General features: G+C 59.8%; 1 protein-coding gene across 7 annotated transcripts in view; it reads right to left on the reverse strand.

Annotated features, from left to right (window-relative positions):
* Nucleotides 1–727: 727 nt before the first annotated feature.
* The window catches only part of CAVIN1 (caveolae associated protein 1), a 30,921-nt gene continuing 9,331 nt past the window's right edge, over nt 728–22,317 (reverse strand). Inside the window, exons 2-4 of one of the 7 annotated variants that reach the window (XM_039516757.1) lie at nt 3,178–5,024; nt 2,949–3,113; nt 728–2,563 (exon numbers count right to left, since the gene is read on the reverse strand). In XM_039516757.1, coding sequence (XP_039372691.1) covers nt 4,359–5,024 — 666 coding nt within the window. In that variant the 3' untranslated portion in view covers nt 728–2,563; nt 2,949–3,113; nt 3,178–4,358. Of the gene's footprint in view, nt 3,153–3,177; nt 5,025–22,317 lie in introns of all 7 variants that reach the window. The other 6 variants (XM_039516758.1, XM_039516756.1, XM_039516755.1 and 3 more) reach the window with 6 other exon arrangements.

The raw sequence follows: 22,317 nt of genomic DNA on the forward strand, positions 1-22,317 counted from the left end.
AAGGGCTGTTTGGACACCAGCAGACTCATAGTCCTGCTGCCAAGGTCGCAGACACTCGCTCATCGTTGGTGAGTCACTGCCCAGCTCGGCCTCGTTCCCTGATGCCACGTGAGGGCTGGGCATGGCCGGGTTCGCTGGGTGCCAGCCTGGGCACGTGGTGCCGCTGTTCCCCCTCTCTGAGTGCGGCCCGGGGGTGGGGGGACGAGCGTCTCCTTGCTCAGCCCAGTGTTGGGGGTTACTGCTGCCCAGGGCTCCCGTGTTCCCCTCGCACCAAGCTTTGGCCAGCTGTGCCTGCTGCACGGGGCATCGTGCCTGCTGCACGGGGCATCGCCCCTCCTGGCTCCCGAAATCCCGGGCCCTCCAGCACATGCCCCTGTTCTGGGGGGTGGCCAGAACCCATCTCGGGGGTGGCCGCGGCCAGCCTATGTGTATAGTGGGGGTGCTGAGAGCCATTGAACCAACCTGTAAACCCAGGGTGCCGCAGCCCCCCCAGTTCCAGCACCTATGCCCCCCCCGGCCTGTTTGCCGCAGGTCTTTGTCCCTCCAACAAGGGGAAGGTTTCCCCCATTGTGCTGGGACACCAGTTTAACGTGGGTGAGGGAGCAAACGGCGCTGCCCCCTGGCAGCTGGAGCCCCCTGCCCTGCTTGTGGGGCAGAGCCCTGGCTCCCTTCCACCCAGCAGCAGCCGGTGCCCTTCGCCCCCGTCCGTGGGAAACATGCTCCACTCTTGGCCTTTTAGAAAAGAAACTTTATTGGTCGGGCTGCTCACCAGGATGCAGTCATAGAAAATGGATAAAGCTCCACCCAGCTCCCATGGCCCCCAGCTCGTCACCTCGGGCACGGGAGGGCCCAGGACTCGCTCTTTGCCCCGTGGACGCGCTCTGCTCCCTCTCTCCGAGGTCAGAGATGCTTAGTACGGCCCCAAACCCTGGTGGCCTTGGGCTGCTCGAGCCCAGCGCCCGCCCGTGCCCTGGGAGTCGCTTACTCTGAGCTACTGCTTCTGTGTAAGAAACAGAGATCTGTAAAAAACAATAGCCGGGCCCCAGGAAACAGACAGAGTGTGAACAGCCCCCTGCCCTGCCTGCGCCTCCGCCAGCCGGCACCTCCCCTGCCACGGGCTGGGCTGCACGGGGGGGGCAGCGGGAGGGCGGGGCGCGGCCAGGCCTTGGTCCCCACGCACATGCTGAGGGAATGGCCCTAGGCAGAGGAGCGAGGGCTCGGCCTGCCCTGGGCTGGGGAGCTGCAGAACATCTGCTGTGCGGGGTGCCCGGGGCGAACAGTGAGCACAGATCCCAACCGAAGGCAAGCAAGGCTCCCCTGCCCCCCAGGGACCGCCACTGCCTGGGGCCTGGCATCCCCCCACAGTGGTGGTGCCATCGTGGGGTTGGCAGGGAAGAGCAGAGCATGGCAAAGGCCCATCCAACCCCATCTCTTCCTGCCCATCCCTGGGGGCAGCACAGGGGTCCGGAGACGCCTCCTTGCTGCTTAGACAGAACCCACCAGGGAGCCTGGCACACAGCCCAGCCGCTGGGGCCATGCCCACTTTGGCCTGGGCAGGGCGGGAGCTCTGCTGCAGGGGAAGGACCCTGGGGTGGGAGTGGGACGGGCAATAAGAAAGAAAATGCTCTTAACAAAGAAGCAAGTTTATATATTGTGGCTACGTTAACAACAAACCTCTGTTCTCCCGTGTGTCACATGGCAGTGAGGACGGCGGCCGCAGGTGCCAGGGGCTGGGCTGTGCCCAGCGGGTATGAACTAGGGGAAGGATGAACACAAGCCGAACCTCCCCGTGTCCCCTGCCACCTGGGGGGCTGCAAAGGGGTGGGGGTTGGGAATTGCCAGCCCCAAAGCCGACCTCAGCTGGCCAGGAGACACGCTGAGTCCCAGCACACGCGGCCCTCGCTCCGGTCTGCTGGGAGCCTGATAAGCAGTGCGGTGCGTGTGGATAGGAAAGCTGGCGCTCAAGCAGCAGTGCCCCATCCTAGAACTGCGCCGGGCATCTGCCACCAGCCAGGCAAGCGAGAATGGCAGCAAGCGGGGAGCCTGGGGGGATGTGCACGGCCCTGAGCCTGCGCCGTGCCGGGACTCCCTGCAGAGACTCAGCTGCTCAGGATCGGGCCCACGGACCCATGTCAAGACTGCTCTCTGGCTGGCCAAGAGCCCTCCTGGCTCTGTCCCCTTTCTGTGGCATCAGTACATCCTCTAGCCCTCCTGAAAATGAGTCACAACCGCCCCCGGGGCCTTCCAGCACCCTGGGCCGTCCCCCGGCCAGTGAGCGTGCACCTCCCAGCCTGCTGTGCCCTCCAGCGCCCCTGCGTGCACCCCTGTGAGTGTGCACCTCCCAGCCTGCTGTGCCCTCCAGCGCCCCTGCCTGCACCCCTGTGAGTGTGCACCTCCCAGCCTGCTGTGCCCTCCAGCACCCCTGCATGCACCCCCGTGAGCGTGCACCTCCCGGCCTGCTGGGCCCTCCAGCACCCCTGCCTGCACCCCCGTGAGCGTGCACCTCCCAGCCTGCTAGATCCTACTCCCAGCCTGCACCGTCCCCCGGCCAGTGAGTGTGCACCTCCTGGCCTGCTGGGCCCTCCAGCACCCCTGCATGCACCCCTGTGAGCGTGCACCTCCCGGCCTGCTGGGCCCTCCAGCACCCCTGCATGCACCCCTGTGAGCGTGCACCTCCCGGCCTGCTGTGCCCTCCAGCACCCCTGCATGCACCCCTGTGAGCGTGCACTTCCCGGCCTGCTGTGCCCTCCAGCACCCCTGCATGCACCCCTGTGAGCGTGCACTTCCCGGCCTGCTGTGCCCTCCAGCGCCCCTGCGTGCACCCCTGTGAGTGTGCACCTCCCGGCCTGCTGTGCCCTCCAGCGCCCCTGCGTGCACCCCTGTGAGCGTGCACCTCCCGGCCTGCTGTGCCCTCCAGCACCCCGGCCTGCACCCCCGTGAGCGTGCACCTCCCGGCCTGCTGGGTCCTACTCCCAGCCTGCACCTTCCCCCGGCCAGTGAGTGTGCACCTCACGGCCTGCACCCCCCACCTGCACCTTTCCCCCGGCCAGTGAGTGTGCACCTCACGGCCTGCACCCCGCACCTGCATCCTCCCCCGGCCAGTGAGCGTGCACCTCCCAGCCTGCTGTGCCCTCCAGCGCCCCTGCGTGCACCTTCCCCCGGCCAGTGAGCGTGCACCTCCCGGCCTGCTGTGCCCTCCAGCGCCCCTGCCTGCACCCCTGTGAGCGTGCACCTCCCGGCCTGCTGGGTCCTACTCCCAGCCTGCACCCTCCCCCAGCCAGTGAGCGTGCACCTCCCGGCCTGCTGATGCCACATGCTACGGGGCTCGGTGACGGGGTGGGACACCCGACTCCACGCAGCTCCCTGCAGGTGACCGTGAGCCCGCTGGAGCAAAGCGGTTCTGGGCTCCAGCAGGCAGACAGTTACCGCTCCGGGCACTGCAGACACACACAGGAGCGTGCGGCACATGCTGAGCTCTCCGTGACTCTGGGGCAGTCCCAGGAAGGCCTGGAGTGGCCGCGGTGTAACGGGCAGCAGTGGCAGGGTCCTGTGTGTGTGTGTAGGATACCCGCATTGCCAGGGGATCTCGCTGCCACCCAGACAATGTGGTGCCCATGGTAGCCAAGTGGTGCACAATACTGGCTTCTCCAGAACAGCCCGTTAGCTGTTTCAGCCCTCTGGGGTCAGGAAGTGTCAGGGAGCCCCTCCCGGCCCGACGTGGCATTGCCCATCCTCACGCATGCTCTGCCCACCAATGGGATCAGCTTAACCCTTCCCTCGCCACGTGCTAAGACGTGTCAGAGATCCACCTTCCACTGGAGACCTTCCAGACCGCATGGCCCCAGGAGCTGGCATACGGGCGGGGGTGGGAAATGTCTCTCTGCTGCTACTAGCCAGCTGGGCTCCTGCATTCCCTTCCGGCTGCCTGTGGGGATGGCTGCTCGGGCTGACAAACAGACGGGGGATCTCCAGCGCTGGGCAGGTTGCCAGGCAGAAAGCATTCTAGACCTCAGGTCTCAGAGAGCTGCAAAGAGGGATCTTCCCAGGTGTACAGCAGTTATCTTGGTTTTAGCACGCTCCCAGCTGGGTCCCTGGCGGCTAGCAAGCTCTCACAGGGCCACTAGCAGGAATGGTCTCCACGACGAGTGTAAGAAAAACCGTCCTGTATTCCTAACTCCTCTGTGTGCTAAAACTAAAATATAAACGACACCTCGTCCGGGACAGTGGGGGATCGGCTTGGACGTCCAGAGGAATAATGATACATCGGGTACACGTTTCCCGGGACGCGTGGGGCAAAGAGAGATCTTGCAGTGTGAAAGGTTACATGTTCAGCCGTTCAGCGCGTGCCACCGCCCGTCCTACTCACTGTCGCTCTTGTCCACCAGCACTGCGTCCGACTCCTCCGTGATCTCCAGCAGCGTGTGCATCTCAGGGCTCTCCTCTCTCAGCAGCTCCGTATTCTCGGCCTCTTCTCCTCCCACCTCCACCATCTCCGTGGCTTTCACCTCCACCTCGCCCTCTCTGATCTTCTTGACGTAGAAGGTGAAGGGTGGCACCTTGTAGACTGCCGTCTTGGACCTGGCGTAGACGGGGTGGTCAGGAGTGAAGGATTTCTTCAGCTTGTCCCGAGAGGTTTTCATCTTCTCCCTCCTCTCAGTGGTTACGATCTTGGTGCCCAGCTTGTTCATCCTCTTCTCCAGGTTGTGCCGGGTCTTCTCCAAGTTGTGTTTGGTCTTCTCCAAATTCTCCTTGGTCTTTAGCTTGGTCTTCTCCATCTTCTCCTTGGAGAAAGCCTTTTTGAAGTCGTCCACCCTCTTCATGCCACTTCTCTTGATCCGCTCTGCCCGGGACTCCTCGATGATCTCTTCAACCTCCACCTCCTCATCTGAGGAGAGCTGGATGCGGTCCTCATCTGCATGGTCCTCGTCCGCGGGCACCTCCGCGCCCTCCTCTTCCTTCTCTTCCTTCTCTGCCTCCTTCAAAGACTTGCTGATACTCAGCTTGGCTGGGAGCTTCACTTCATCCTGAAAACGGAGAGATGGAATCGGTAAGACACGTGCACTGTAAGGACCCAGCCCTGCAGAGCTACATGCCAGGCAGCCACCCTGCAGCAGCTGTAAGCAGCTTGCACCCCACTTCCCACGACCCTCTGTGGACACAGCCCCTGGGACGTTCTGCCTCGGGGGGTTGTCAGGCAGCAGCCCCATGGCTCCTGATTGGTTCTCCCAAGGGGCACTCCAGGAACTGTCTGGGCCACAGCGTGGTGAATTTCCTGGTGCTGCCAGGGCTGGTCCTGTCTCATGCTCTTGAACTCCTGGCTGGACCTCGGCTTGTTTTGGGCTTCGCCTCCTGACTTGGACTCTGACCCTTGGTATTGACCCCAGCCTGGAACTGACCACAAACTCCTCAGGCTACCCCCAGCCTCAGGCTTGCCCCTGGGCCCACACTGCCCCCGCGGCTCCCAGCCATCGAACCTGGGCTGAGCAGCTCTCGGAGACGCTGCCCAGCTAATTGCACTTACAAGGTCTCAGATTCACGCCTAGTCTGACCTTGGGGACAAATCCGGCCTTCAGTGGCCGACCGCTGGCTTGGACTCCTACCCCCACTTTGCACACACACACCCCGGTAAATTACTCCGCTCTCGTCCACAGCAGCTCGGGGCCCTTGCTAAATTCAAGCTCAGCCTTATCCGCCCTGCACACTCCGGCCTGGGTGGCAAACCCACCCGTGCCTTTAACTGCAGAGGAGAGACCTGCAGGTGCTGCAATGGGGGCTCTGTCCCCTCTGTCCTGGCTGCCCCCTCCCCAATCCTCCAAGCCCTTCACTAGCACCCTCTTCATCCCAGGGCTGCTTGTACCACTCACCCTCCCGCCAGTCAAAGCTCCCAGGGGACTCTCCCCTCCAGCCCTCGGGCTCATCTCCCTGCCTCCGCGCAGCCCTGAGCTCCCTGCTGAGCCGTCTGGGGACTCTCCCCGTTCCCCGCTGGGGCATCCTGTGCACTGCTGGTATCTGCATTTCACAGCGCAGGGTTCACTACAGTCACACGACTCAAGGCACAAACCCTCCCCTCTCACTCACTCACTCCCGGACAGCCTCCCTGATGCCAGGGCAGCCACTCCTGATTTACACCGGCCTCAGAGACGAACTAGGGGTCTGACTGATTCCAGCCCGTGCCAACAGTAATGTATCGGAATCGGGTCGTATCCCTTTAAATAGCTAGTGAGCCCTCTTGTGGCACTCACCACGTTGTCTCTCTTACAACCCAGCCAGGACAGCAGTGCTGGGTCTGCACAGAGTTATTTGCACTCGGCCACGCCCCGGGTGGTTTTTGTTGTGCACAGAGCAAAAGACACACCACAAAGTTCCCATGTTTGCCTCTCACCCCGGCTACGAGGCTGGCATCTAATCTCCGCAGCCCAGACTGAGGGGCCATGCACACTGCAAACAGCAGCCGGGGAGCAGGGCTGGCGTCTTGTTCCCTCTGCTGGAGCCGCCCACCCGGGTTTCTGGCTTGTTCTGCAGAGCAAGAGACGCTCCATGCAGAAGAAACAAGATAAAACACCCATGGCCTTGTTGCCTTGGTGTGTGGGAGCTGCCCCGGAGGAAAGGGTGTTTCTGCTCGTTATTTGTCCCCTGCCTGCCTTTCACCCTGTCCCATTCCCTCCCCATGGCCGGCCCACACCCAGCAGCTTGCTTCTTCCCTTGTACTGCTGGGGAAACTACCTCCCAAGCAGATTCCTCCCGAGGCTGCTGGTGAAGTAACACCCCTGCCCCACGCCTCTGGGGGCGGTGTCTGTGCATTCCCCAGAGCCAGGCTGAACAGAGCGTGCCAGCCCCGGCCCCCTCCCTGGGAAGGGGCAGAGACCTCGCTCGATTTCCCAGCGCTCGCACAGCAGCGACTCACTGGCTGACCACTGAGAGCAGCTCCCCTGGGAGCACAGGAATTCAGGTCCCCCTCGAAATCACCCATGAGCTGTCATCGAGGGCACCTGCTGGGCTTGCCTCTGGGGCGAGGCCGCTACTCTGAGCGTGGGAAAGCCCCGCCTATGGCCTCGGGCCTGCGGCAGCTGGGCTGGGAGCGGAGGGGCTCCTGCCCCCCAAGGCTTGCGTTCCGCCGACACACGGGAGCCCTTCCCCTGGGGCACTGGCCCCGGGGCTTGTGGGGGAAGGGGATGTGAGCCAGGGACATTTCCCCACTTCCCGGAGAGAAGTGATCTGTGCCCGGCCTCCCAGCACAGCCCGAGACAGCTGCCTTCCGTGGGGCTTGTTTCGAGTTACAGAGAAAGAGTCCAAGCGCCCCCTGGTGCGCGGCGAGGGGCATCCCACCAGCACAGAGCAGCGGTGGGGCGCTGAGGGGGTGCCCCTTGGCATGGGGCAGGGCCTTCAGCACGTGTCCCCGTCCCCGGCAGCCGATGCCCCAGCATGGGCAGGTGAGCGTGCCGCACGTGGCAGGAAATCCGCAGCCGTAACAGCAAAGGCCCACGAGCCGTGTGTTGTCCAGGGAGGTTAGAAAGGAGATTGGGGGCCAGGACTCCTGGGTTCTATTCCCAGCTCTGGGAGGGGAGTGGGGTTTAGAGCAGGGGTGACTGGGAGCCAGGACTCCTGGGTTCTATCCTCAGCCCTGCCACTGGCTTCCTGCATGACCCTGGGCAAATCACTTCCCCCTCTGTGCCTCGGTTTCTTCATCTGTTCAGTGGGGCCTGTGCTTAGCTGGTTGGCCGAGGGGAAGGCGGCTGGAGTCGGTCTATCCCTAATTAGTCCCCTTTTTATTGAGGAGCCCTCTGCTCTGTGTTCCCCGGCCAGAATTAACTCCTGCTTCCCCCAGACGTGGTTCTAGTTACACCCGGCAGCGAGCGGACAGGCGGTGGGAGGCCGTGACCGATTTGTAACCCCAAAATGTGCTTAAGGACAAACTAGCCCTGTGGGAAAGGGCCATGCATACTGATGGGCTAATTGTCACGGCGTGGAGGGGAGTCAGGGCCCTGCACCCCCCACTTCCTGCGATTCACCGGGACTCTCAGCCAGCCAGTAACACAGAAGGTTTATTAGACGACAGGAACACAGTCCCAAGCAGGGCTTGTAGGTACAACCAGGACCCCCAGCCCGGTCCCTCTGGGGCAAAGGGCTTAGACCCCAGACTTGGGGTTCCTGCCTCTTCCCAGCCAGCCCCAAACTGAAACAAAAACCCCTCCAGCTGGCTCTCCCCCTCCCCTCCCCCTCTCCCTTTGTCCAGCTTCCCGGCAAAGGTGTCACCTGGCCCCACCCCTTCCTGGCTCAGGTACCATCCCTCACCAGAGTCACCCCCTGCTCTCCCATCCCCCATGCAGACAGTCCCAGTAAAACTAGAGACATTCCCAGGTCAATCCACCCTGCTCCCTCCTGCGTCACTCTGATACACCTGTGAAGTGGGTGAGCTTCCTCATCTCCCTGGGGAAACTGAGGCATGGAATCCCAGCGTGACTTACCCAGGGTCCCTCAGCAGGCAAGCAGCAGTGCCAGGAATAGGACCCAGGAGTTCGGGGACCCAGGAATTCGGGCTTCGGGTCCCCCCAGCCTTTTTCTCTTTTGGGCTGCCCAACCAACCTGCCCCATGTCTGTTCACAGCCTGAATACACCCAAAATCCATGACAAAAACAACCCGGCCTAGCCTGTTCTCAAGCAGGGAACTGGTCAAGCACGGGTTGCTCCAAAGAGCTTTTTGGTCGATTCCTCCATCGCCAGCCTAGGCTGTGAGTTCCCAGTCCCCAGTGACTCCAGCCAGGGAGCAGGACTGGACAATGCTCAGGCGAGCGGGGAACCGGAGGCGGATGGAGCAGCTCCAGGTTCTTTGGGGGCCATCGATGTGCCCTGGCCGAAACGAAGATGCGATGGCTCCCCCGCACCCCCCTCAGCCGGGTCCGAGCACCGTGCCCAGGACAGACAGGCTCTCTGCTCTCTGCATGGCGTGTATTAAGCTGCCTGCAGGGGCCAGGCAGCCAGCGTGTGGGGTGTAGCTTCTTACCCTGCAGACGGACCTTCGCATCCAGCGCCGCGCGTGGGGGCAGAGACGGGACAAGCAGCACCTGACCGTCTCCCGTGGTTTACCGTAGCCTGGCTGGCCTGATAGGCCCCTGCCTCACATGCTCCCCCAGGCCCTGTTCTGCCTGGCCAGTTCCCCTCCAGGGCTGTGGGCCTGGCCTCCTGTGCCGGCCAGGGGCATTACCTCATTTTCACCATGTACCCTGGAGCGTGGCCATCCTGCCTTTGTTTGCCAGAGGCCGGAATGGCTCCCCTGGCTCCTGCCCCGCCATAGGCTCTGTCAACATCTTTTTAGACAATCAGAACTTTCCTATTGTTGTTCTCCCGGCCAAGCACAATTAGCCTCGGGCCCTGGTTTTGCATTCTTTCCCCCTGCTCCAATGGCCCTGCACAACAAGCCCCCAGGGTTAGGGCAAGGGTGGGGCCTGGGCTGCTAGTGCGGGGTGGGGGGGGAGAAGGAGAAGCCCTCCCGCTGTGGCATTTAGCAGGGGCTTTCCCCTCCCTGCAGGGCTGACTCTGCCCACCCTGGCGCCTTCCCCCGGTGCAAAGCAGGTGTGAAATGTGCCCAAATCAGAGTTCTCAGCCCCCTGTACTCGGCCCAGGCCAGCACGAGGCACCGGCGGGGGGCTCGGGGCACTGCTGCCCCAGCTCAGTGCTGCCAGCTCTCACAACCTTCCCATGAGTCTTGGGACGTTTGATGATTCCAGCCCCAGCTCCTGGAGTCAGGTGATTAGGAGACTCTCCAGACGTTTTTAACCCTCACGGCTGGCATGGGGAGGTGGGAGACGTGACCCCTAGAGGCTCAGAAACCAGGGGCCCTGCTCTTCCCCATCTGATGCTCCATATTCCCCCCAATCGCTTCTCCCCATGGGACCAGAATGCAGCCCGGCCTGAAACCCAGCCTGTGCTGCTGCGCCCAGCCAGCCCTGCTCCTGCTCCTGCTGAGCACGTGTTGGTATCACCTCCGCAGTCACCTTCTCCCGGGGCGCAGAGCTGCAGCCGGATCTGCCCCTCCCGGCAGGACGAGGGGCTCTGAGCTGGGGTGGCCCTGTGATCCCTGCCACTCAGGTTGGATTTGGCCCCGGCGTCCCTCCCGCTAGCACAGATCCAGAGGCTCGGCTCGGCTCCCAGGGCCAGTCAGTGGCTGCATTGCCCTGGGCACTTTCCCCTCCAATTCAGTGCGAACCCCCAGCATTTAAACTCTTTCCCCTTTAGGAATGTTTTATCATGGTGGCTTTTTCCCCCCTGCCCCACTGATTCTCCCTCTGCCTCGACCCTCCTCCCTGGGGATTCAGAGCCTGGGACAGAACCCTGGAGTCCTCAGTGCCCCAGGGAGCAGAGAGAGACTCTGCAGGAGAGCCAGGGCTGCAGTCCCCTCGCAGAGGGAAACACGTGGGCGGGAGGGAGAACAGGCTGGCATGAGATTGGTTTTCAGCTGAGCAGCACATCGCGTGCGATGAATCCTCTCTGTGTTCCCGGCCCAGGCTGGAAATAGCCCTGCACTGTACGAAGCGTCACAGCTGCCGGGCCACAGCCTGCAGCTCAGGGATTTATTACTCGAGGGGTTTTAAGCTCAGGAGCTGGGAGGGGGAGGCGTGGAGCTTCTGGGATGAGCCAACCACCAGGAAGCCAGCAAAAGCAGTGAATGGGTTTGATACAAGAGCTAGGCAGGGCCAGCAGGGCTCCGTCGGCCCCTGGGCATGCCTCAGGAGCTGCCTCTCCCACGGCGCCATGGCCCAGCCAGCCACACCAAGCCAACAGCCGCTACGCCGAGGAAAACAGGCACTGACCCTGCATGCACCTCCCTGGAAACAAGCAACATCCCAGCTAAGCTAGGCCTGATCCTCCAGCACTCGCCTGGCCAAGGATCCGCCCACTTGACCTCCCATCAGAAGCCTGTGAAAGTCCATAAAGCAGGAAGTGGGAGCTCTCCGAGAGACCCAAGCCATGGGCAGCCGGGCAGCAGCAGGTGGAGATGGCTTAGCTTTTGTCTTTCATGAACCAGGTGGTGAAGAGACCTGGAAAAGCCTCGGTTTCACAAGTTCATTTTGAAAGCAGTTCTGCATCCAGGTTAAAGCAGGGAGGGGTTGGTCTGGGCACCAGGACTCCTGGGTCTGTTCCCAGCTCTGGGAGTGAGTGGGGACCCATGGTGAGAATAACAGGGACTGGATGCCAGGACTCCTGGGTCTGTTCCCAGCTCTGGGAGTGAGTGGGGACCCATGGTGAGAATAACAGGGACTGGATGCCAGGACTCCTGGGTCTGTTCCCAGCTCTGGGAGTGAGTGGGGACCCATGGTTAGAATAACAGGGACTGGATGCCAGGACTCCTGGGTTCTGTTCCCAGCTCTGGGAGTGAGTGGGGACCCATGGTTAGAATAACAGGGACTGGATGCCAGGACTCCTGGGTCTGTTCCCAGCTCTGGGAGTGAGTGGGGACCCATGGTGAGAATAACAGGGACTGGGCACCAGGACTCCTGGGTTCTGTTCCCAGCTCTGGGAGGAGAGTGGGGACCCATGGTTAGAATAACAGGGACTGGATGCCAGGACTCCTGGGTTCTGTTCTCAGCTCTGGGAGGAGAGTGGGGACCCATGTCAAGCTGCTTGCCTGTTCGGCCCGGGACCCGAAGGAACAGCCATCGGCTCCAAAACTGCCCTGCTGTCCAGGCAGCCAGTAGGAGCAGGTCTGACAAAAATGCCCCTGGGCCCAGGACGTTCCCGTCCCTCCAGCGCCGGAGAGGAGGGAGTCCCTGTTACGTGCTCACGGCAGCCCCACGGTACAGCTGGTGGCACGATCGTCCTGGCTGTTCCAGGCAGCAGTGACATGACTGTCACCACCAGTGCACGGCCCTTCCCCAGCACAGCCGCACGCCGACGAAGGACAGGACACGCCGCGCAGCAGCAGAGCTGATGAGCCCAATGCCAGCGTGGTTTCCCCTCCGTTCCTCTCCGCTTGCCCCCAAGGGAGAAGTGGCGGATTCAGTTGATCCAGCTTCCCACCAGGTCAGTCCAGTTTCACCCAGGACCAGTGCAGAACGTCCTGCCCACTCCTCCCCGTGTTTTGAACCCAAGAAAACTCTCGCTCTTGAGGGAAGTGACGGCATCTGCCCCAAATCCCCTCCCGTCTCACAGCTACTAACAATGCAACTGTGTGTGCTTCCATGCAGCGCCTGGCTCCGGAATCTGGAATAGCTGGCGCAAAGGAAAGGTTTGCAGCTTGCAGGAGGGGCCGACGGGCTTGGTTCCTGGGGCTCTTTGGAGCAGAGAGCCGTGCACTAGGAATCTTTGCTGAGCTGCATTCTGGAGAAGCCAACATCTGCTTTGCTACTATGATTAGCAACCATAGAACAAAACCACCGACGCCATCCCGGGGGATCACAACCGCCCAGCCCAAGTCCACAGCCCCCGTGAAGACTGCTCATCCTCTCCACAACAGCACCTGCCCAAGCAATCCCTCATCTCCCGGGGACCCTGAACTGCAGGAACTCCAGCTACTTCCTTCCCTCTGAGTCAACACCATCAGCAAGAACAAAGGCATTCCCCATCTCGGCCTGGCTGGGCCGTGCTGGAAAGGGGCCATATCCTGCAGGCTCAGATACTTATCAGCCCTTGTTGACTCCAGAGGGTTTGTGCACAAAGCAGAGGCCTGTTCAAAGCCTCCAGCTCCGTCACATGAGCTGTCCCCTACCCCCTTCCATCGTGGGAGCGGAGGGGGCTGCTGCTCTCCATGGATCTCTCTTGGTGTAAAATGCAGCGGCTTGCACCCACCCACCTCCGTGCTACAGACGGGCCAGTGCAGCTCGCAGCAGACAAAGCCGCGTTGCTCTTTGGAGCACTGCACGCTGGGACCCGGTCTCTGGGAAAGGCGCATGTCTGCAGAGCGCGGCACTGAGCCCCAGGAGCTGTGTCTGCCCAGCCTGGGCTGTATGTGGGGGCTGACCCCCTTTTCTGTGGCGGGCTGAGAGCGCTCAGCTGGAGGAGTGGCTCCAGCTCGCGCTGCAGGAGGCCCCGAAGTGGGGGGCTGCAGGGCGTATCCTCGGCTCAGCACTGAGCAAGGCGAGGGGCAGAGCTCCCGGAGCTGCAGCCTGTGGTGGGCAGAGAGGAGCTGTCTGTGTTTGAGTGAATACGCTGTGCCCTGAGGGAAGGGCCTGCCAGAGACCGGAGCGTGGCCGCACGTCCTGCGAGGGCTCTGAGGGAGCCCACCGGCCGAGAGGGAGCCTTCCCCTGGCTTCGCTGGCTGGAGCAGGCCCTGCGTAGGCCATGCAAGAACAAAATGGCTCTGTTTCCACACGGGGTCAGGAGGGTAGTGCCTGAGCAGCCTTGGCAGGGAGGAGGACTCAGCTCCCTGGCTGGTCTCCACACCTGAATGCTGCCTGCGGGCCATCAAGGATCTCCTCCCTGCTCCACAGGAGCTGCTTGGCCCGTGGGCGGGTCGGGGGAGCTGCCCAGCAGAAGGGTTTTCTCCTGCCTGCGACGGGTGTGTGTAGGACGGGCAATCTGCTGTGGCAGGGCCCTTGGTGGAGGGACTGTGGCTGCAAATGCAGCCGTAGTCTGGGTGCAGTGAAAAGACAATGGGTGCGCACAGGAACAGCCAGGAATTGGTGAGGAGCAGGCTGGCTGTTACACAAATCCTGCTCCACGCGCAGAGCACGAGCCCCGGCAGGGGCGGCTCACTCCCGGCTCTCACAGGAACCACCGGTTTTAGCCCCGGGCGTTTCAAGCACACTGTTGTTTACTGGGAAACGCACCAAGTCTGGTGACGGGTGAGTCCAGCTGCCCAGATGGGCCTGTCCCGAAAACCCTGGCTCTCCACGTCCCTGAACTTGGGGGTCTTCAAACTGTGATTCCCAAATTGCGGCTGTGTGCTCCAGCATGCCTCAGTCCAGCTGGCTCAGGGACAGCGGGGGACAGGCATTCCCACTGGACTTCTGTCCCAGCCCCTGCCATGCGCAGGAAGCACAGAGGATGGGTACCCAGGGAAAGTGGGAGTTCTCTGCTAAGCTTCACGGGAGGGTTCCATGAATGATCTGGTTTTCCTGTCCTGGGGCCCACGTACTGGATGGGGTGACCCGACTGGACAGTATCCATCCTTGTTCTGTAGATCCGCATGGCTCCCTGCTGCACAGAACCCCCAGGAGGAGCAAACTGAGCTGCAAACACTGTGTGAGGGCCCCTCCATGACCGGGGAACATTGCCCAGCAGATCTCGGGGAGCCACCAGGAGACCTGGGTCCTTTTCGTGGAGCTGTGAGACCCGGAGCTGACAGACGGATTGAGGGGGTTTGACCTCTGTTTTTTCTATTTCAAATGACCCAGTGCTGGTAGGTCCCTTGGATTGACTTGCCCCGGCCCTCCTCCACTAGGTGTGTTTTTTATCTGATTACATTTGGAGCCTGAGTTCCCTTCCAGTGAGTCACTGGATCCGTGCCCTTTATGGTCATGCACATACTGCCGGGTTGCTACAACACATGTAAACACTTTCCTCATTGTATAAAGGGCCCGTGAACTGCACAGCTGAGCTGCCTCCCACCCTAGCCAGGCCTGGAACAGTTCAAGTTCTCCAGAATCGCTGCCAAAGCGGGGAGCATTCCCCAAGGCCTAGGAGCAGAATGGCCCAGGGACTCCAAGGAGCTCCTGGATTGGTGTTTAGGGGGATTTTTTTTTTTTAATGTTCAGTTTGTTTAAAAAAGCAAAACTCCCAGCGATCCGCTCTCCGGGGTGACTAGGTAATGAAGCCTGGGCCGCACACATGCTGACCACATCTGCAGTTCAGTCGGTGCAGTTGCTTTTACATCATTGCAACACCCCCAGTCTCTGCCTGGGGGAGAAAGCAGGGGCTTGTTTCACATGCGATTGCAAGACACAGAACATGACCAACTCCCCACTACCAACAAGGGCCTGATCCTGACAGGTGCTGAGTGCCCACTGCTGTGGCTTGAGCTTTGAGCACTCAGGGGCTGCGGCCCCCCTACAGCTGCCCGTTCCCTTTCATTCCAGTCCCTCCTCTGCCCGCCAGGTGCAGCTCAGCTAAGCCTCAGCCGAGGGAAAGGCTGAGGCAGGAATTAGAAGCAGCTGGGCAGAAGGGAGTATTTCTAAGTAAAGACCCCAAGCTCCAGCTTGCACCAGAACAACACGATGGCGTCTTTGCTTTGCCAGGGCCCAAGAGCGCCACGTCCCTCTGGTAACCGTAAGTCTAAGGCTGGGGTGAGACGCATTCCGCTATTCCACAGACTAAGCAGGAAACCTGCTAAGCAACCAGGGTAGGAGCAAACTCCTGGATTTCAGGTGAGCTGCATAGAGAAAACGGGGGTTGTGCTTTTTACCTGCTCCATGCTGGAGAAGGCTTAAGAAGGTTTCCCTCTTCACATTAGAAATACAGGTCTGGCCTGCCCAGCCCCTGCTGCTCTGAAAAGCGCCTGTGACCCTTGGCAGACCAAATGTCTGTGTTAAAGATTCAGCTCCCCTTGTTCAAACAGAAAACCTCCACTCCAAAGGTAAGGCCTGCAAAGAGCCTTCCAGCAAACCTTGGCCCCCGAGCCTTCCAGCTGGGCCCCAGTGGAGATCTGCACACGTGCAGTGCCCTGGCTGCACTGATCCAGATGCAAGGCTCGGGTCTTTGAAACACCAAGCTTGACGTTCCTAAAACTTCTAGGGCAAAAGGAAGAGGAAATATAATAGTAACCCAACGCCCCTTTCCACCTCTCTCACCCATCTCGAAAGCCACGGGGACAATTCTCCCAAGTGCTGAACTATCTGGATCCAATTCACCAATGTCCTGCTCCTCGTGGAACCCTGTAAGCAATGCAAAGCGCCTGGAGCGCTGCCATTTTGATTTGCCTGCATTTTATACCCATGTTGCACTGGGGTGGGCGATTTCTTGAGCATCAGGGCAATGGTCCCTCGGGCCCTTTGCAGGGAATTTAAGATATTTTCCCCAGTAGCCACCCAGTTAACAAGTTAACTGAGTTTGTGTCTGTTTCAGCTTCCTGGCCTGTTCCGTGCTTGGTTCACGAAATCCCCCGGGATTCCTTGTGCCAAGAACTGTGACACAAAGAGGCGAACTCATTAGCACAATCATTTAGCGTATCAGGAATTGTGTGGCTGTGCACCAGGCCCACCAACAGCAATTCTGGGCCCAGGGCAGAACAGTCAATGGGCCCCCACGCACGCACGAGCTGCGCCCACGCGGACGCCGTCCGCCTGACATTTGGGCGGTGCTGCGCCCGCGCTGGCTGGTGCCCAGCGAGCTGCCGGCTGCGCTGCTGTGTGCGCTGTTCCGGCACGAGTGCCACATGCCCCCCCGCAAGGGCTGCCGACTGTCTAATCCGGGGGGGGGCAACCTATGGCACGCGTGCCGAAGGCGGCACACAAATTGATTTTCAGTGGCACTCACACTGCCGGGTCCTGGCCACCGGGCCGGGGGGCTCTGCATTTTAATTTAATTTTAAATGAAGCTTCTTAAACATTTAAAAAACCTTATTTACTTTACATACAACAATAGTTTGTTATATATTATAGACTTATAGAAAGAGACCTTCTAAAAACGTTAAATGTATGACTGGCACATGAAACCTTAAATTAGAGCGAATAAATGAAGACTCGGCACAGCACTTCTGAAAGGTTGCTGACCCCTGGTCTAATCGCACAACCCCCTGACCCGCCCCTTCCCTGCGACCCCGCCCCTGCTCACTCCATTCCCCCCTCCCTCCGTCACTCGCTCTTCCCCACCCTCATGCACTTTCACCAGGCTGGGGCAGGGGGTTGGGGTGCAGGAGGGGGTACGGGTTCTGGGAGGAGGTGAGAGGTGTGGGTTCTGGGAGGGAGTTTGGGTGCTGGATGTGGACTCTGGGCTGGGGCAGGGGGTTGGGGTGCAGGAGCGGGTACGGGTTCTGGGAGGAGGTGAGAGGTGTGGGTTCTGGGAGGGAGTTTGGGTGCTGGATGTGGACTCTGGGCTGGGGCAGGGGGTTGGGGGCAGGAGGTGGGTTCTGGGAGGAGTTGGGGTGCTGGATGTGGACTCTGGGCTGGGGCGAGGGGTTGGGGGGCTGGCGGGGGTACAGGTTCTGGGAGGGAGTTTGGGTGCTGGATGTGGACTCTGGGCTGGGGCGAGGGGTTGGGGGGCAGGAGGGGGTACGGGTTCTGGCAGGAGGTGAGAGGTGTGGGTTCTGGGAGGGAGTTTGGGCGCGGGATGTGGACTCGGCTGGGGCAGGGGGTTGGGGTGCAGGAGGGGGTACGGGTTCTGGGAGGGAGTTTGGGTGCTGGATGTGGACTCTGGGCTGGGGCAGGAGCTTGGGGTGCAGGAGGGGGTACGGGTTCTGGGAGGAGGTGATAGGTGTGGGTTCTGGGAGGGAGTTTGGGTGCTGGATGTGGACTCTGGGCTGGGGCAAGGGGTTGGGGGGCCGGGGGTCGGCACTTAGCTCAGGTGGCTCCAGAAAGCGACCTGCACACCCCTCTAGCTGCGGTTCCTAGGGAGGGGACCTATGGGGTCTCCGTGTACCACTGCCCGCAGGCACCGCCCCTGCAGCTCCCATTGGCTGCAGTTCCCAGCCAATGGGAGCTGCGGAGTCGGCACTCAGGGCAGGGACAGCGCACGGAGACACACACACCCCTGGGGCTGCAGGGGCGTGCTGGCCGCTTCTGGGAGCAGTGCAGAGCGAGGCCGGGCAGGAAGCTACCTTAGCCCTGCTGCGCTGCCAGTGGCCAGGGGCCCCTGGGCCCTTTTAAATCACCCAGGCCCCTGGGCAATTGCCCCCTTTGCCCCCCCTCCCCCGTTGGCGGGCCTGCTGTGCACAAGGTGGTGGGGAGCGTGTAATTAACAACCTTCCTGGCTCCTCGTTAACTGGAAGTGCTCTGCTGCGCTCCTTGCTCTGTGGCATGGACCGTGGGTCTATCTAGTTCAGCGTCTAAGGGTGGAACTCAGCCTGTGAGGTGATAGCTGTGTCCATGGGCCAGGGACCATCCTCCTGCCCTGACCCAGGGATCCTTGCCTGGTCTGCACCAGGTGATTTCATCACCACCAAGGACAGTGCAGTGACAGCGGCAATGCTGCTCTCTCTAGTTCGGCCGGGACGCCGAGTGTAACAAGCCAGGGCTAGTGATCCAGCTCTTGTGGCTCTGGTTTAAAAGCACGTGTCACCACGAGCTCAGTGTAAGTGCAAACAGAGGGGACGGCTCTCGCCAAGCCTGGCAGGGCGGACTCGCCCCTCAGGCTTCTGGGTAACATTCAGCGAGCCCCAGGCAGTGCACAGTGTGGGGCTTCTTCACCCAGGCTTGGGCTGGCTAGTAAAGATCCTGCGGGTTTCCCCCCAGATCCTTAGCGAAAGCCCCCCCCATCTCCAGGTGCCACCTTCCCCCGGGGTGGCTGCATTTCAGCCGTGCTCTGTGTCCATCACTGCAGAGTGCTTGGCATGACAGGGGCTGCATGTACATAGCTTGTTCTTTCTGATGCCTGTGTGGCAGCACCACGCCACTAACGCTGGGCCACGCCGGTGGTGCTGCGGAGGGCTCCCTGTTGGGTACATGCTCAGAGAGGTTCAGGGCAGCTCAGGGGGTCGCAGTAGCACGGTCTCTGCTGTAGGGTTGCGGGGAGCCATGCTGGATAAAATAAGGACCAATCTGAACCCTCGTTCTGAACCTCCCTGCACCTTCTGAGGGTTGCTCTGCTGCGCAGGGGGTTTCCAGGACTTAGCACTGCTGGAGCCAAGGGGACAAACTCCCCACCCCCCAGCACCTCCCTCCACACCTCTAGGTTTACACACAGACATTAGCAGGATCTGCACATGCAGGACAAGCACCTGGCTGCTGCTGTCAGGGAGGTAGGCTCCAGACCACAATCCTGAGGGGCCTGGCTCCGATCTCACGCTGGTGAGGCAAGAGTCGGGCCCGCCGCCTGGCAAGGCTCCTTGGAGCACTTTGGCGATGCTGGACCAGTGCAGAGAAATTCCTCTGCAAAGCAGGCGGGCTGGGATTTAGCTGCATTCTAGCCAGGGGAAGGCAGCTTGTTGCCAGCATCTCCTAGGAGACTGTGGCTAGGCGTCTCAAGGGCATACAGAAGCCAGATGCACCACCCTCTACAGCGCAGAGGCAGAAATGTAACCTGCTGACCTGAACCTGGTCTGCCTTTTCTAACCAAGGCATTTGTGTTTCTTCCTTTCCGTTATGCTGTCTGAGATGAGCCTCCACCATGCTCCGTTGGAGGCGCTCACACCACTTTATGTACAGACATGACTTAAACCTCACAACAACTCCTGGGACGTCAGCAGCAGCATCCCCATTTTACAGATGGAGAAACTGAGGCATGGAGAAGGCAAGTGACTTGCCCAAGGTCACACAATGGATCTCTAGAAATAGACCCCTGGTGCCCCTGTGCTTTAGCCATCTGACCACCCTTCCCTCCCCCAGTTAAAACCATCTCCGAGGAGGAACAAGGCATCTCCCTGCAGGCTGGAGAGGAGATTACGGTTTCTTGCACAGCCCCGAAACGACAGCACCATTATCATGCAGCAAACAGACTATTCAATCCACTGAGGCATTTACGACAACTCCAAATCTCTGCCTTACTAGCTGTACTGCCGAGTGCAGCCACCAAGAAGAGGGCAGCAGCGGCGCCTGGCACTGCCATGGCAGCTTTTAGAGTTTCAGGAGAAGAGGCTCAACACAGTCTTCAGGTGATGCTTCTGATGCCCTAAATCTGCCGCCTCCCTTCACGTCCGCTGCTGGTTGGGGCCAGGGCAGATTCCCAGGTGCAAGGTCAGAGGGCGGATTCTTGGGCGCAGGATCAGAGGGCACACTCAGGGTCTTCTCAGGCTGAGATGAGGAAAAGGAATTTCAATGGCCAGCAGAAAGGAATCCGAGTGGAAGAATTTCCTCTCCCCCACTAACTGCTGAAAACAAGGACGTGGCCCAGATATAGAGCGGGTTAGCAGGATAACAGGCGGGGGGATGCTATCGGAATGGTTTAGTGAGTGGAGCTATCGAGTACAGAGACAGACCAGGACGGGAGTCTAGCTTCTCTAACTCCCTGCAAGGCTTGGGGGATACAATGTCCCTGCTCTGGAATAACGTCTGTTTGTGTTGTATTTAGTCATAGGGCCAGATTCAGCTCTCATTTTCACGGATGTAAATCGGCAGTGACACCACTTCACTCCGTGGAGTTGTTCCCAATTTACATCAGTGTCATTGGCTCTCAAAGTCTCTAAGAGTTTCAGGGAGTGTGCGCAGAACAAGAATAGCTACGTTTATTGAGAGCTAAACTCAACTACCTGAGCAAGAGGGATCAGGAATATGCGGCTCATTCCAGACCTCCATCCACAGACTCTCCCAGGAGGATCCAGACAACACCCTCAGCCAAACGCTACTGAGTACACCCGAGGCCAGGCGCTGAGCAGCCGGCTTTACAAATTAACCCCTTCATGAGTGCCACATAAACCAGTTTTCATGCCTAAATTTTCAGAAAGTTCAGTATAAGTCTCCACCTCCAGGGTTAGCAGCTAAAACGAGGAGGATCAGAATAAGAGAAGCAGCAACTCTTTGTAGAACATAGTGAAAAATGGTAGCAAGAGGTTATTGGTCCTGTCTCCAGGAGATGGAAAAACGGGTCTTGAAGACCCTAGTGCAAAAGCAGGGAGGGAGATGCAGATCAATGTTAAAGGGCTTGTTGGACCCCATGTGACCTTTCCACGTCCAGCAAAATTCCTTCCATCCTCAAATAACTTCTCGTAATGTACAACCTCATTGAGGCTGGGAGCCTCCCAAGCGTGTCTAGCTGCTCCCTGTCCTGGGCACTGTGCCCTTAAAGGCTGTTTCCCTCTTTCATAGGCTGATGGGAACAAGGAGATCGGTGCTTTAAACCCCTGGGAAAGGTACTGGTGCCGCCAGTTCGGACCTGATGAAGAAGAGCACAGGAACCCAGCAAAGGGTGGGGCTGGCGGGGGAGTGAATATAAACCGTGAGGCCATGTTTGGAAGGCTGCCTTCGCCCAGAAATGAATCCGATGAAAGGCAGGTCCCTAGGAAACGGGAAAGTAAACTGATTGCAAGGGGGGAAATCACTTTTTTTCCTCTGGCAGAAGAATGTTGAATGGCATTATCAGCCTGTTTGTGTAGCTCTCTGGGCTGCCCTCCCGGCTACCCTGCCATGGCTGATTAATAACCCCCAGGGCTATTTCTGAACAGCCGAGATTGCGCTGCAGATGCTATTCAGGGAGATCAGTGCCTGGCATTAATTGACATTAGCAGCAGCCTCCGGAAGGTGCAGACTAAACATCCGGGGGCATTTTATTCTAAATGTTTAGCTGGATTGTCTTTCTCCAATCACCGGCTCTCCCCTCTGGCTCTGGGCTTCATCCTAGAACGCAGCCGGGTGGGGGCTCCGGAATCTTTGTAACCTGTGGAATTTACTGTCTAGTCAAGAAGACAATAGCCAGGTGCTGTGCAGCTGACCAGGATTCAGCATGCTGAGCGCATCCAGGGCTGCTGGATGCTCTGGCTTGGCCCGGCTCATATTGATACCGGTTTGTTCCTTATTTAAATAAAGACAATGGGGCCAAACTGAAACCTGGGGCATGAGTTTGGCCTGTCATCTTGCTCTAGAATTTCCTTTCAAGCCACTTCAAACCCCCATTAACACCAGCGGACTCAGGCTCCGTGTACTGGACGGGGAAGCCCTGGAATCGAGAACAAACCGGCCAGCTGCCTGGCCTGGTGAGTCGCCAGGGCCAGATTCTGCCTCAGTTCCACCCACGTGGTGCAGGGCAGCCATTTGCTGCTTAGATACTATGGGTTGGCACATGAGGGATGCCTGAGAGATCCAGAGGGAGGAGATGAAAGTGGCTCAACCCTTCGGCCTGAAGTTCACCAGCCATTCAGCAGCGATCTCACATTTCTTTTTATTCGGCGCCTTTTGTTTCCCTCTTTGCACGGGGGGAGTTTGTTGCTACGCGGCTCAGCATGTCCCTATAATACAAAAACACTTCAGCAAAACAAACTGCCCTGGCACTGGCAGCTCATAAATCAGAGCTGAGCCGGGAAACAGCGGTGCACTGGGTCCCAGCCTGCGCCAGAGAGAGCCACGCTTGGGTGGGAGAACTGACCGCGTGCACCAAGGAAACGTCTTGGGCGCTAAATAATCTCCTTGGATTTGTTCCGGGGCCGCGCTCTGCTGTGGGTGACCAGCTTGAGACTCGGCTAGTGAACGGCCGCGCAGGGAGTGGTCCGGGCTCCTTGTGCGTGGGGGCTGGCAGCATGGTGGGAATCATGCAGCTGAATTCTCTGCGCTGCTGTGGAACTGCATCCCTGAGGCTCTGAGT

The sequence above is a fragment of the Mauremys reevesii genome, linkage group 27 (assembly GCF_016161935.1).
Source record: "Mauremys reevesii isolate NIE-2019 linkage group 27, ASM1616193v1, whole genome shotgun sequence".
In the NCBI taxonomy this organism is placed as follows: domain Eukaryota; kingdom Metazoa; phylum Chordata; order Testudines; family Geoemydidae; genus Mauremys; species Mauremys reevesii.